General features: G+C 40.7%; 1 protein-coding gene across 1 annotated transcript; it reads right to left on the bottom strand.

Annotated features, from left to right (window-relative positions):
• Positions 1-795: 795 nt before the first annotated feature.
• On the bottom strand, positions 796-4,947 carry LOC148039689 (pentatricopeptide repeat-containing protein At3g09040, mitochondrial-like). Its single transcript, XM_087693058.1, has 3 exons — positions 4,861-4,947; positions 4,655-4,755; positions 796-4,568 (listed from the first exon to the last, which is right to left on the bottom strand). The coding sequence occupies exon 3, from the start codon at positions 4,287-4,289 to the stop codon at positions 1,149-1,151; it is 3,141 nt and encodes a 1,046-aa protein (XP_087549184.1). The 5' UTR covers positions 4,290-4,568; positions 4,655-4,755; positions 4,861-4,947; the 3' UTR covers positions 796-1,148.
• Between the last annotated feature and the right edge of the window lie 9,040 nt (positions 4,948-13,987).

Here is a 13,987-nt window from a genome sequence, read left to right as displayed (position 1 = left end):
AAAAGAGGTGGTGGAGGACTATAAAGATGGAGAGAAGGGGATTCTCTCTCTCTCTCTCTCATATTACATGCTCTCTTGGAGCTGGAAGGTAATTCACAGAGGCTTCTTGGACTAGTGATGGTGAAGAAGGCAATGCTTCGGGGTTGATGTGTATTTGTGGAAAGAGAGGAGATGGAGATACAAAGAAGCTAAGCTTTTGCTGCAAGTTGAGATTGCTAAAGATAGAGGGTTTCAAGTCAGTTCGAGATTGTTGCAAAGGAGGTGCATGCTTGTATCAAAGGACTAATGGATTAAAGTTGTTTGTGGAGGTGTCCAAGTGACTCGTGGAGTGTAAGGACTTGGGGATTGCAAGTGTCTTGGAGTAAGACCCCCATCACCACCCCCCACCCCCACACACAAAAGGTGATCTAGGAAACTCTACCTACCCACTTTGCTTGGACTTGTAGAGGATTGTGGTTCTAATCTTGGTATGCAAGCCTTCGGTAGAGAGCTCGGTGTTTCTAGATGACTATTTCACATACAAAAGTGCTATCATGCTAGATGTGTGTCAAGTCAATCTCTTGTACTTTGGGGTTTTTCTTGATGAGGTCTATTGCCACTCATAATTTGGCACCCCTACTCTTGTCACCACATTTGCAAATGAAGCAAGAAGTAGCAAATTGTGATAGTCATCCATTGACTCATGATAGGGACAAGCTGCCCTTGATCGAAAGTCCGAGGCTTGGCAATATATGTTGGGGATGTTGATGCCTTTAAAATTGAATCACTATACCATCAAACCCATCTCCATATTCAGTTATCTATGGGATATGACGCTATCAATCATAAGTGCAATACATCCCAAGAATGTTTAAAATTTTGCCAAGAGCACTACAATAACATTAATTCACGATGCAAGATGGTTCCTAAGAGAGTTTGGATCCTTAGAGAGCTTGATTCAAGATTTTCTTCAATTAAATCTATGATGGAACAAAGGGTTCCTTTTTTTACCCAAGCAGTTTGGATTGATTTTTGCCAATAGCATAGATTTCCATTCATCTTGTTCTTCACTTTCTTGATTTCCTCATGAATTTTGACCTTGAAGGATTAATCTTGACATTTTGGACTTTTAGTTTCCTTTGGGGCATGATCGTTTTTCAATTTCAATGTTATGGCACAACCTCATTACTTCTATACAATTTAACACTGCTAAGATTAGTTGCACATAAAGAATAGTTGCCAAGCTCATAGGATGTGGCTATATTTGGTTCATCAGATGTATATCCTAAGGCTAATTCTAGCATTGGTATGTAGTCTTGATCCTTTATCCGTAAACTGCCTACAATACCTAATATGTCCTCATTTAGGCGGACACCCACTACAAACTCATGCAATTCTTTGTTCACCTCAATTATTACACTAGCAGGCTTTTTTTTTGCCCCTGCAAATTTTCTCAACTCTTCCAATCGGTTTGCATCCCTCCACCTGCCAGCACTCGCATATATGTCACCCATCAACAAATATGCTGCAGCATCTTCTTGGTTCACCTCTACAAGCTGCTGAAAGCATCTCTCCCCCATTTCCAACTTTTCATAGTTCTTACATGCATTCAACAGGACTGTTATAAGTTTACCAGGTGCAGGACATTTCATGGCTGTCAAAAATTTACCAGCCTCATAAACATGTCCTGACCTCGCAAAGAGGTCCACCATACATGCATAATGATCCAGTGTAGGTTTAATGTTATAATTTTCTTGCATGACCCTAAAATACTCTTGGCCCTCCAAGACCAAGCTGGCACGACTACAGGCAGCAAGAAGGCAGGTAAATGTGATACAGTCTGGCTTTACACAGTGCTCTTGCATCTCTAAGAAGCATTGTACAGCCATATCAGCCTTATGGTTCTCACCATAAGCGTGTATCATTGCTGTCCATGATGCAACATCCCGCAAAAGGAGTTTGTCAAATACTTCCCGACCTTCTGCAACTGAGCCACATTTGCCATACATGTCTACCAATGCGTTGCCTACAATGAGACCTCTGTCCAAACCTGACATCCTGGTCTCAGCATGTATTTCTCGACCTGTTTCTAATGCTCCTATGTTGCCACAAGACTTTAAGCACATAACAAACACGTGAGCATCCATAAACACATCTTCCAGCTGCATTTGTTTGAAACAATTTAAAACATTCTCATCAAGGCCACCTTCAGCATACCCTGCAATAAGTATGGTCCACGAGATTGTATTTCGAATCTGTAATTTGTCCAACACTCTGTGTGCTTCTGAAAGACAACCACACTTTCCATACATGTCCACAAGAGTGTTGCCCATGTAGTGCTCAGACTCCAAGCCCCTTCTAGTTATTTCATCATGAACCTTTTGGCCAATTTCCAAGGCTCTGATGGTGCCACATGCCTTCAAGCAGAGAAGAAATGTGACATCATCAGCAAAAACATCTTCCACTAGCATCTGTTTGAAACAATTTAGAGCCTGTTCACCTAACCCTTGGTCAATATATCCTGCAAACAAAGAATTCCATGAGACAGCATCACGAACTGCCAGCCTCTCAAACACATGTTGTGCTTCCATGAGTGAACCACATTTTCCATACATATCCACCAGTGAATTACCTACCTGAAGCTCTTTGTCCATTCCCATTTTCATAATGCTAGCATGAATTTCTCTACCTGTTTCTAAAGCCTGCATAGTGGTAAGAGACCTTAAGCAAATAACAAAACTGCCAGCATCCATATCCACACATACACCCTCCAGTTGCATTTGCTTTAACACACCCAGCACTGTTTCATGTAATCCATGGTCAGCATATCCTAAAAGCAAAGCAATCCATGAATCTACATCTTTAATGGGCAGCATATCAAATACTTGCAGTGCTTCTGCAAGTGCACCACATTTTCCATACATGTAAACCAGTGCGTTCCCGACATTGGATGCTCTTTCCAACCCCCTATTGGCTATTTCACCATTTATAGCTCGGCCTATATCAAGCCTGGAAGTATGACAAGACTTCAAGCAGAGAATAAATGTGACAGCATCTGCAGGCAAACCTCCCAACTGCACCTGTTTAAAAATGTTCACAACTTCTTCATAGAGCTCATGGTCAATGTATCCTGCAATCAATGCATTCAATGAGATTGAATCTTGTACTGATAGCTGGTTAAACACATCACATGCCTCTGCAATTGAGCCACATCTTGTGTACATATCAACTACTGCACTGCCCACACAGATCTCTCTTTCCAAGCCTTTTTTTATTATGCCAGCATACACTTCCCAACCTAATCTCAATTCTCCTTTGCTGCCACAAGCTTTCAAGCTGTAGGCAACCATAACAGCATCAGCAGACACACCTTCCATCTGCATTTTGCCAAAACACTTCAGCACATCATCATCAAGCCCTTGTTCAGCATATGCTGCAACCAGTGCAGTCCAGGAGACTCTATCTCGAACTAACAGTCTGTCAAATACTAGTTTTGCCTCTGCAACTGACCCACATTTGCCATACATATCCACCAGTGTGCTGCCTGGATGAAGACATCTTTCCAACCCAATTTTCACTATTTCAGTGTTTATTTCTCGGCCTGATTCCAAAGCTGCTCTATTGCCACAAGCCTTTATACAAAGAACAAGTGTAACAGCATCTGCAAGCACACCTTCAATCTGCATCTCTTTGAAACAGTTTAGTACTTCCTCACAAAGCCCATGTTCTGCATACCCTGTAATCAGTGCATTCCATGAAATAGAATTCCGCAGTGGCAGCCTATCAAACATGTAATGTGCTTCTGCCAAGAAGCCGCATTTACAATACATATCAACCAGTGTGTTGCCAAGTACTGGACTGCCTAAGAAAAGATTTCTTTCTAACCCCCGACAAACAATTCTGGCATGTAAACCTTGACCTGTATCTGTATCATGTAGCAGAGTGCAAGCACTAAGCAGAGCCAGATAAGCGCACATGGTTGGTTGCACACAAGCTTCCTCTTGCATCTTGTCATACAGCTCGAAGGCATGCCGTGATTCTCCAATGTTGATATAGCCTGAGATGAGTGAATTCCATGAGTACTCATTGCGGTATGAAAGCCTATCAAAAACATGATGAGCATCTATCAAGCTCCCACAGTCCACCAGCATGGGGACAAGGTAATTGCCAAGAACAGGGTCGGAATCAAGCTGTTGCTGGCACATGTAGGCATGCAAATGCATGGCATGATTTTGATCCTTCTTTTGCCTGCACTCATGCAATAAGGCAATCAAATTTGCCTTCTGTCTTGCAGAAAGTTCAAGCTGCATGCTTTTAAATGGGAGAAGGAAAACAAAACTAGGGCAGGGATCTCCTTATATATGAAGGTATCATGATTGAAATACAAATGCTCGTAGAGGACCGCCCTTAGAGTCCTTTCACGGCTAGAATTTCAAAATCCTGGTTCAAGTCTTCACTTGTCTCCATATAGAGTAGCCGGCACCTCTCATGTTCATCACAGAACCATTGGAAAATCAATGTGGAATTCTTTTCAAATTTTCACTGGTGACCATGTAGACCGGCTGAGAGCTTCCATTTTCATTAGGGAGCTGTCATCATGAAATCATCAGAAACCAAGGTAAACGTCCTCCACTGTTGGGAAAAGAAGATTTACTGAGCAGTGATTTGGATTAACCTTCCTTCGTTCTCCTCCTCCTCCTCCTCCTTCTTCTTCTTCTTCTTCTTCTTCTTCTTCTTCTTCTTCTTCAGTGGCATCCGCCATAGATTATCCCTGTCCTGTAATGGTAATTCGCAACTACTACTTCAGTCAAGTCTTGTCAGAAAACCAGAAATTTGAGAACCATTATAACAGATCGACAAATCCGGTTCGTGGTTCGCAACCTCAAGTTTGGATTCTTGGTCGTGCTCCTACGAGAAGGACCATACTGTCTAAGTTCGTGGTTCACAACCTATAATGAAAAGTCTTGTGGGTAGGTTTGAAAATCTAGATGTATTACAATTTACAAATGGTGGGAGACGTGGCTAATGCACGTTGTCATAGGAGCGGCTATAAATATATTTGCCAGAAGAGGTCATTTTGGCCTCTATTCTAGCTTGCAAGTTGATCGAAAGCAATTTCTAGGTATACTATAAATTTGGTTGTATTTGCTATTTATAGGTGTAAAAGTTACAAATTTTGAATTTATAAGGGTTCGTGTGTTTGCTAGGTTGCAGACATAAAGGATATCTATATACAAAGTACAAATTGTAGTTATTGTTGCACAGTTAGTGGAAAAAGCTACGTGTTTGATTGTAGTGTACCTAGTATTGGCTTGGTTGCAAATCGCAAGCTTTGCAAGGTTCCTTATCTTGTCAAAATGTTTGACAATTTTAACTAGATTGTCTATGAAAAGTTTGATAAGAACAATGAATTTGCATGGAACTTCAAAATAAAAATTTTCTTGATAAGTAAATATGTTTGGAAGTACATTAAAGGAGACATCACAATGGGGTCCAAAGTTCCTTAGCGAAATGCTATTGTTGCTGAACAAATATAGACAAAGAAGGATTGGGAGCAAACATATAGTAAACTAATATTTTGGCTATTTGTGAGTGTCACAAATAGTATGATGGGTTGTTTATAGGAATCTAAAAGCCCTGCTAGTCGCATAGAAGAATATGGCAAGATTGTTTAAGGTAAATACTAAGGTCAAAAAGGTGCAGCTTAAATCAAGTCAAAAGAAGAAATCTATCCATTAATGACTATGCATTAATGATCAAGAGTATTATGGAAGATCTAATCTATCAATGTAATAGTTGATGATGATGATGCTATGTGAGCATGTTTAGATGAACTTGGAGATGAGTACAAGAGCTTCGCGTCATCTAGGGATAGTAGGGATGATATCCTTGACTTTGCAAATCTCATTTCTATATTGATACTTGCGGAGAAGAACCTTATCTTGGATTCCTCTTCTTCTCACAATAAGAGCAAGTCTAAAGTGTTTTACTCTCCTAATAGAGGTAGAGATTGTGGTCGAGGCCAAGGTAGTGGTTGTGGTCAAAGTTATGGTGCACAACAAAATAAGGGAGGGTAGTATCGAGGAAATGGGAGCCAAAGAGAGCAAGTTGTAAGTTTTAACTGATAGCAAAAATTCTAATGATAGTAGGAAACGTTGGCATTATGGTGAGAAAGGCCACGTTTCTAATATTTATTTCAAAAAGAATGCTAAAATTAGTTATGGGAAAAAGTAGCAAGGTAATTATGCTTTCACTAGCAAAAACAATGATGACAAGAGTGAGCAGTTATTTGCCATGCAACATTTTATAAATACTATTACTACCAATGGTTCATCAAGAATGATGGTTGGTATATAGACTCAAATGCCTCTAACCACATGACTTCTCGTGGAGAGTGGTTTAGAGAAATACATAGTCTAGAGTCTCGAAGTTATGTGGAGTCCAGGGATAATACAACTCACCCTATTACTCATATTGGAAATGTTTCCTTGAGTCTACAAGATGGTAAAACAAAATATTTGGCTTATGTATTGCATATACCGAACATAACTAAAAGCCTAGTCTTTGTTGGTCAGATGGTGGAACAAGGATTGTAGGTTAGGTTCACATCTAATGGTTATTATATAGAAGACCCTGAAAATGATTATATAGAGGATTCCAATAGAATGGAGTTGAGCAAAAAAACATTCATATTGTATAGATGGATCAAGTATTGACATCTGAAAGAGACTTGCCTCATTATTAATAGAGTAAAGTTGTTGATACTACTATACGTTATGAATAAGACACCCATAACTGATGTACATGGTATGACACTTGGGGAAAAGTATACTGGTAAAATGCCAAATCTATCCCATTTAAAAGTATTTGGATTTTCTTATGTGCATATTTTTTATAAGTTTCATAATAAATTGGATTCCAAAGTAAAAATGTGTGTATTTGTGGGATATTCTCTTGAGCAGAAGGGATACAAATTCTATTACTTTGTTGCACATGAGTTGAGGATTAGGAATATTCATTAGGGCAAAAAACGCTTCAAAAATGCATTTTTGTTAATCACATGATTAAGGAAAGGGCCAAAGAGAATTTGCCACATGTGCAAGAATATGGTATTATTGTCTCCTCCTTTTTGGAGATAGTAGAGTCCACTTCATGATTCTCTCCTCTCTTTTAGTCAAAATCTCCAAAGTCTGACATGTCTTGGTAGTCCCGAAGTCTTTATTTACTTATAAAATCTGACAAAGGACATGACAAAGATGTTATAAAGTTAATAATGACTTTTTTGAAAGTCGAGAGCTTTTGGCACCCCCAATATATTTTCATTAGTCTTCTTAATATTCCTTTTAAGTTCATTTGCCTTTCTCAGTGAGCATCTGCTCTCTGCTCATTCGCCTTTCTCAATGATCTTCTTTCTCTGCTAATTCAATCTAAGTATGGCATCCAAAAGCCACCCTTCTTGTTTAATAAACTCCTGCAATGGCTTGTCTATAGCCAAGGAGTAGGACGGAAATTGGGAGCCCAAAACCTTTTGCATAAACGATTGGGTTACCATCTTTCCCTCTTGAAAGGCTCTCACAAGGTGAAAAGAAGAAAAAGATAGGATATAAAACATCACTACAAGGGACATATCATTGCTTTCAAAATTACGCATAAAGGGTGGTTTGTCAAATTGCAACGTGTTTACATGGCCAAGGATATGCACTTATATCCTAACGAACGTGTTTGACAGCAAAGACGTTGTAAGTCTTAAGTTGATAACATATGTAAATTTTTTTAAATTTAAGCAAATATTAATATCAAATTCTTAGTTGTAGATATATTTCCGTCAACAAGTACTAAATGTGGCAACCCGTGGAGATCTTGAGAGGAACTTTCAATGTGATTCATAAGGCATTTGCAAACATTATTTATGTTGATGAGACCATCGATTCTTTTAGTGAGAGAAGAATTTTTATATATTATGCACAATATGTGGTTTCCTCTAGAGAGGATGCATATGGACATATCCAGGATTTGCCATTGCCAAGTCTCTCATCTCTAATTTGGGAGGTTCGTGATAAGGCAACAATGCATAGTTTTAAATTATATGTTAAGATATTCAAAAGTCCATGATAGCTGGAAGGATCTCAAGAAGAATACGCCTGTCATGGTTTATACCCTTACATATCTTTGTGGGTTGCTCCAAAATAGCAAACTTACAAAGAATAAAAGTATATTGGCTAAGTAGAAATTTTGTAGAAATAGAACTAGGCAACATTATAGGAAGGCTTTGGAAATCTAGAGAGGTTGACCATAAGGGCGACACCATGAGGTGTATTGTATGCCCCCAATCCTTGTCTCTATTTTATAATATCACACGACAAACTCTTACTTTGGGCTTTGATTATAGGAGATACAAACTTAGACTAGGCATCTGTATTCCCTTGGATTCTGATATAGATTGCACACCCTTCAAACTTAAGGTGCAAGTTATAGAAAAGGAGGTAAATATCACTTCCAAATTGGGGTCTTCAAGATGTAAGGGATACCTTGGAGATGCTAAATAGTACATCCCCTGAATATAAGTTCAAAGTAAATGGTAAAAATTTTGGGAAAAGAGCTAAACGCTCTTTCTCTTGTATGAGTTTCTTGCCTCCCACAATTGTAAGCTTCGAGCCATAAATATGAAAACATTGATTACATTTACATATGACAAAAAGCTTTTCATTGAATCAAGAGTTACAAAATTGAAGTGTAAATATACAAGGATCTTGCTTCATTTGCATCCATTTGTCTTCTTTTAGCTTTGTAACTTCTTCATAGCTTTCTACAAAGATATCTAATATCCTTACAATTGCTTTTTTCTTTGGTTGCTTGAAGAATTTGACTTGGACATGGAGCCTCTTCTCTTCAGGCTGATGAGAAGATGGATGAGAAAGTGTTGGCATTTCTTTCTTTTTGAAGTTTACCTTACTAGTCTTTCTAGGTGACTTTCCCTTCATCTTAACCTTACTCTTAGTTGAGGATGTTAGTGGAGGGGAGTCGGGGTTGACTGGTGTGATTGCCCTATCCAAAATCAACTCAATACATCTCTCCCTTATCCACCATGTATATGAATCAAGATAATATTGGCACTGCGAGGAAAAATTGTAATAAGTTGGAAAACTCAAAGACATGTTGCTCAAAAAACAATGTGAAAAATACTTACATTAACCCCATCTATCTTGATAATCTTTGAATCTATTGTCCTACAAACATTTGAAGTCACTCTCCATCCACAAGAATGCGTATCATTTTGCAAGGGCACTTCTTGTTGGAGAAAGCTATATGGTTTTTGAGGATCAGCAATATCCTCATATGTGGTGTCCAAAAAGATAGCCACGAGCCTGTCAGCACTGTAAATGGAAACAAGTTGCTAAAATAGATCAAATAAAATAAATAATAAACCAAAAAGTAAGCATTATTCTATTCAACAAACATTTTTGCTTGGCCGTAAATACCACTAAGAGAGTTCATAAGGATAATTTCTCTAGTGAGAATATCAATATGTATTAGGCTCCAATGTCCTCTACAAAGTGAAATGTTAGTAAGAAATGCATACAACAAAGAAGTTTACATTAAGCCCTTTGCAAAATTGCATACCTTTTGACGTAAGGAAAAAAATTATAGTAGTTTGTGATTGGATCAAATGTTTTGAAAAATATTTCTATGTTTGAAAAAGATCTAAAAAACAATTCCACTAATAACGATGGATCAACAATAAATATAGTTTTAGAGATTTCTTGCTTGAGAGAAACAATTAATGCCCTAAAACTAATAGCAAAAACAAAGGAATGTCATTCGCAATAAACAACACCATCATTCCATATCGTAAAATTTTTGAGCCAAAATGCCTCACCTTATGCAAAAAAAACTACAGAATCTGACAATTGAATATCTTTTTTAACAAGCATGGATTTGTCCTCATGGGATATACTTAGATAGTCCTCTTCTGAAGAAGCACAAGAGACATTCACAACCATTTTCTCGTATACTGTTAACCCTCAAACGAACAAAGGTGGAAAATCCGGAAAATCTTAAGCAGAAGACAAGGCCAAGGCAAAAGCGAAACGGAAGGTGAAGGCGTGCCAAGAAGAATCCAGAAATGCAAGAAGTGCAGAAAAGTCCTAAATCAAGGAGAAAGGCGCACAAGAGAAGCGCAAGTTAATACTCGTGTAAAAAAGCACAAGATGCGCCATGATTTATTTTAAGAGTGTCGGGCTCTCACTCCTGCAATTTGTAAATGTAGACGAGCGGTGGGAAGGAAGCTAGGAAGATAGGAGGACAATGGGAAAAAGGGCCTAAAGGGGATAAGGGGATGACCGCCCAAAACGGATTTAGGGTTTTGTATATAAAGTTGAAAAGTGAATGAGAAGCTCATTCTTGTGTGTGGCCAAAAGTGGATCTCTTCTTCTTCTTCTTCTTCTTCTTGCTTGCTTGCTTGAGCTTGTGCTTGAGAGAGGGAGTGTGAGAGTGTGAGGGAGTGAGTGTGTGAGGGTGAGGGATAGGGGAGGAGAAGCTCTCTATCTTCTCCTCTCTTATTCTCTTCTTTTCTCTTCTCTTCTCTTGCTCGCGGAAATGGAGCTTGAGGATGGAGCTTGCTTGAAGCTTGCACTTGGATCGTGGAGTTACCAGAGTGCATGGGAGAGGGGGTAACTCGATCAGCATCATGGAGGTAAGCTCACTACACTCATGGATAGGTAGCGCGTCAGCTATGTGAGAGGTAGCCATTAGTGCTTGACTTGGAACTCTTGAACAATAAGCGGTCCGTGGGTCTTGGCGGTTGAGCGAGAGCTCCCACTACATTTTGGTTCCATTGCTGGGACAACGGATTCAAGCCTTGAATGCTTGCGCGCTTTGAATCAAGCATTGAAGTAGGGTTTTCCCCGAACCGGTGCTTGAGGTAGGTAGGTAGGAAGAGAGGGAGTTTGAAGAGATATTCGATCTCCTTAGCAAGTAGGTTTTTGGTTTTTAAACTTGGGAAAGCATGATGGAGTAGTGTAGGTATTTCCGTTATGATTTTTTCTTGCATTTAGGAAGGATAGAAGCAAACCATTGGAGCACACAATAGGGTCTTCTGTTGTTGTATAACAGGCTAAAACAAGGAAAAGAACGGCAAAAAATGAAATTTTGGGTTAAATATTAATAAGGGAAGCAAGACTAAGGTGAGTATAGGCTTGGGCAGGGTGATAAGGGGCTAGGAGTGGCAAGAAAGGCCACATTTTGCATTGCAGGGTTTCAGGAGAGTTGGAGAGAGGGAGAGAGCTTCATTGTGTGGACATGCTTCGATCTTGTCATCTAGGAGTTATTTGCCCAGCACAGGTAATTCCACACCTTCCCCTACATGAGTAGCTTGGATCTGGAGGTGCTCAATAGGTAGGAAGGCCTTGATCGCTTGACGCGACGAATTCTTGGAAGTCCGGTGGAAAAAACGCATCGCGCTCGGTCCATCTAAGTGACATCGATTCTGGGCCAAGTCCGAGAATCGGCCCTCGGACCACTCAATCCATTTGGCCCTTTAGTATTCGACCCTCGGCCAAATACACTCGAATACCTTTCACTCGGCCCGTCTGAGTGAAGCATTCGAATCACTTGATACTAGGCCCACCTGACTCGGCCATTCGACCCTCGGCCCACTCGGCCAACCCCATTATTCGGACAAGTTATCATTCGGCCCTCAGCCCACTTGGCCACTTGGCCTTCGGACCACTTGGCCACTCGACCTTCAAACCACTCAACCACTCGGCCCTCAAACAAACGCACTCAGACTAGCCGAATTTAACATTCGGCCCTCGGCCATTCGGACGGACCGAATCGAGTACTCAGCCCCTGCAATTTGGACCTGTTAGGCCGAATTTGGATTTGTTCAAAATTCTAACTTGAAGATTCTGAAACCAACCAGAGACCACATAGAGCCAAAAGCACATCATAGATCTATTATTAAACTGAAATCTAGAGCAAGTAGTTCAAAACTTGGCTATGAACGGTCCTTCAAATTGCACATGGTAGTTACCATAACGGCCCTGCAGGCCGGGGGGACTACCCCCCCGAATCCTTGCAGAGGAGGCTCTGCCCCCTCCAAACCTCCCCCAAGTAGGTTGGAGAGAAAACACGTGCCATGACAGGTCCTCTACATAAAATCCTAGTGTAGTAATGGCTATACACAAGCATGGATTCTCACTTGCAAAGGAGCAACCAAAAGCGCATACCCAAACAAAGACAAATTGAGACCCTAGAACCTCAATGGGCCAATCTAGCCAACAAGGAAAAAAAGGCCACACCACAAAAACATGTATCGAATGCATTCAGACTCCATCTAGTCAAAGTGGAAGGCAACAACATCAAGCTACAACTGCAAGGATGACTAGACATGACAGTCCTGACGATAGATGCTCCTTGAATAGCATTGCACAGACGATCCAAGACATCAGTGGAGAATCCACATCTGGTCGTGTAGTTGGGAACTCAAGGGCATTTGTGAGAAGGCTTAAATTTATAAGCCAAGGCCCGAAAGATGAAGACATAGTACCGCCTGCTTATCTTAGGGTCAAACTCATCGCAAAAAGAGAGCATATTGTCGATGCTCTCATCAATGAAGGGGCAAATTTTAATATCTTGACCTATGAAGCATGGACCCTACTAGGCCAACCAGAGCTCACATCGACTAATGCAACTCTTAGTCCTTTACAGGGGACACCCACAAACACTCATAGGAAAGTGCAAAATCCTTGTAACTATTGAAACTGAAAGCCTTCCTGTCCTATTCTATGTTCCTCCAAATAGTGCTAGTTGTGGAAAGGAAACCCTCCTTGGACGACCCTTCAAAAGGGCAACCAAATGTGAGGCCAACTATGTCGCACAGAGGATACACTTGATGCTACCGGGTGTGAGGATAATCACAACCTTTAGTAAGGGTGACCTCATCAAACCTCGAGGAAAAGACAAGGAACGTTTCGACATGCCAAGCAAGCCTAGTGATGAGAGCAAGGACTTGTTGAAAGAGTTGCTACAAGCGCATGTTGAACAGAGAGAACCAGTGAGTGAGGCCAGGCTTGAAACAAGAAGGTCAAGAGATAATGCCAAGGGTAGGCTTTGGACTTACAAACATCGTAGAAGACCACGAAAGAAGCCCAAGCCTTATAGATGAAGGCACCGATGGAGAGCTAGCACAACACCGCAATGGATATCCAAAGCATCGCTATGTGATCAAGGGTATTACACAGGTAACCGATGAATTTGGGTACCAAAACCCCCTGCTAAACCACCTCTATTAGCTGAAGGCCAAATTGTATCAAAAGCAAAGAAGCACAGAAGGAAATCTAAAAGAAAATCCAGGTCTCGGGGCAAGAAACCAAACATGAGTATTAGAAAGAAAGAGCCTAGCATGCTTAATAAGCAGATGTCAGATGTAACCATTGAGCGTGCACAAGGACCACTAATGCTCAAGGAGCTTTTGACTTCCCAAGAGGATCATGAGCACCACAGGCACAACGCTGCTCATAAGAAGGTTGATTGCTCAACAAAGCAAATGGCACAATCATCTAACAGCCGCGAGCAAATCTTTCAGCCAGTCCCAAGTCCACCTAAGAGTCCCAGATCTCCTACACCCTCTTTCCCTAAATGGACACAGGAAGCACAACAATAGCCGTCAAGTGCAGCTGCTCAATCCCAACCTCTATCTCCATCTAAGCTTCCAAATGTCCAAGAGGTGAGATATGACACTACCTGTAGCTCTTAGCCCAAGGATATGCCTATGCAACCTAATGTGGCTAGATCAATTGATGCTTGATCTACACAAGGGAATGCTCAAAGGGAAACAAAAGACACGACCACTTCCGATCGGCCTAAGGACTTGACACCACAATCCACCAATAGTAGCTAGTCCACTGAACTAGTTGCTACTACTTCCAAACAGGGATCACAACAGTCACAGCCCTTGGCCATGACAATGCCCCTTGCGGAATGTGTCCTTAGCCATTCACCTGTGGAG

Source organism: Lygodium microphyllum, chromosome 2 (genome assembly GCF_053477565.2).
Source record: "Lygodium microphyllum isolate KBCC chromosome 2, Lygodium_microphyllum_v1.1.10, whole genome shotgun sequence".
Lineage (NCBI taxonomy): Eukaryota > Viridiplantae > Streptophyta > Polypodiopsida > Schizaeales > Lygodiaceae > Lygodium > Lygodium microphyllum.
The sequence above is the reverse complement of the archived record's forward strand: the minus strand, read 5'-3'. Positions and strand labels throughout refer to the sequence as shown.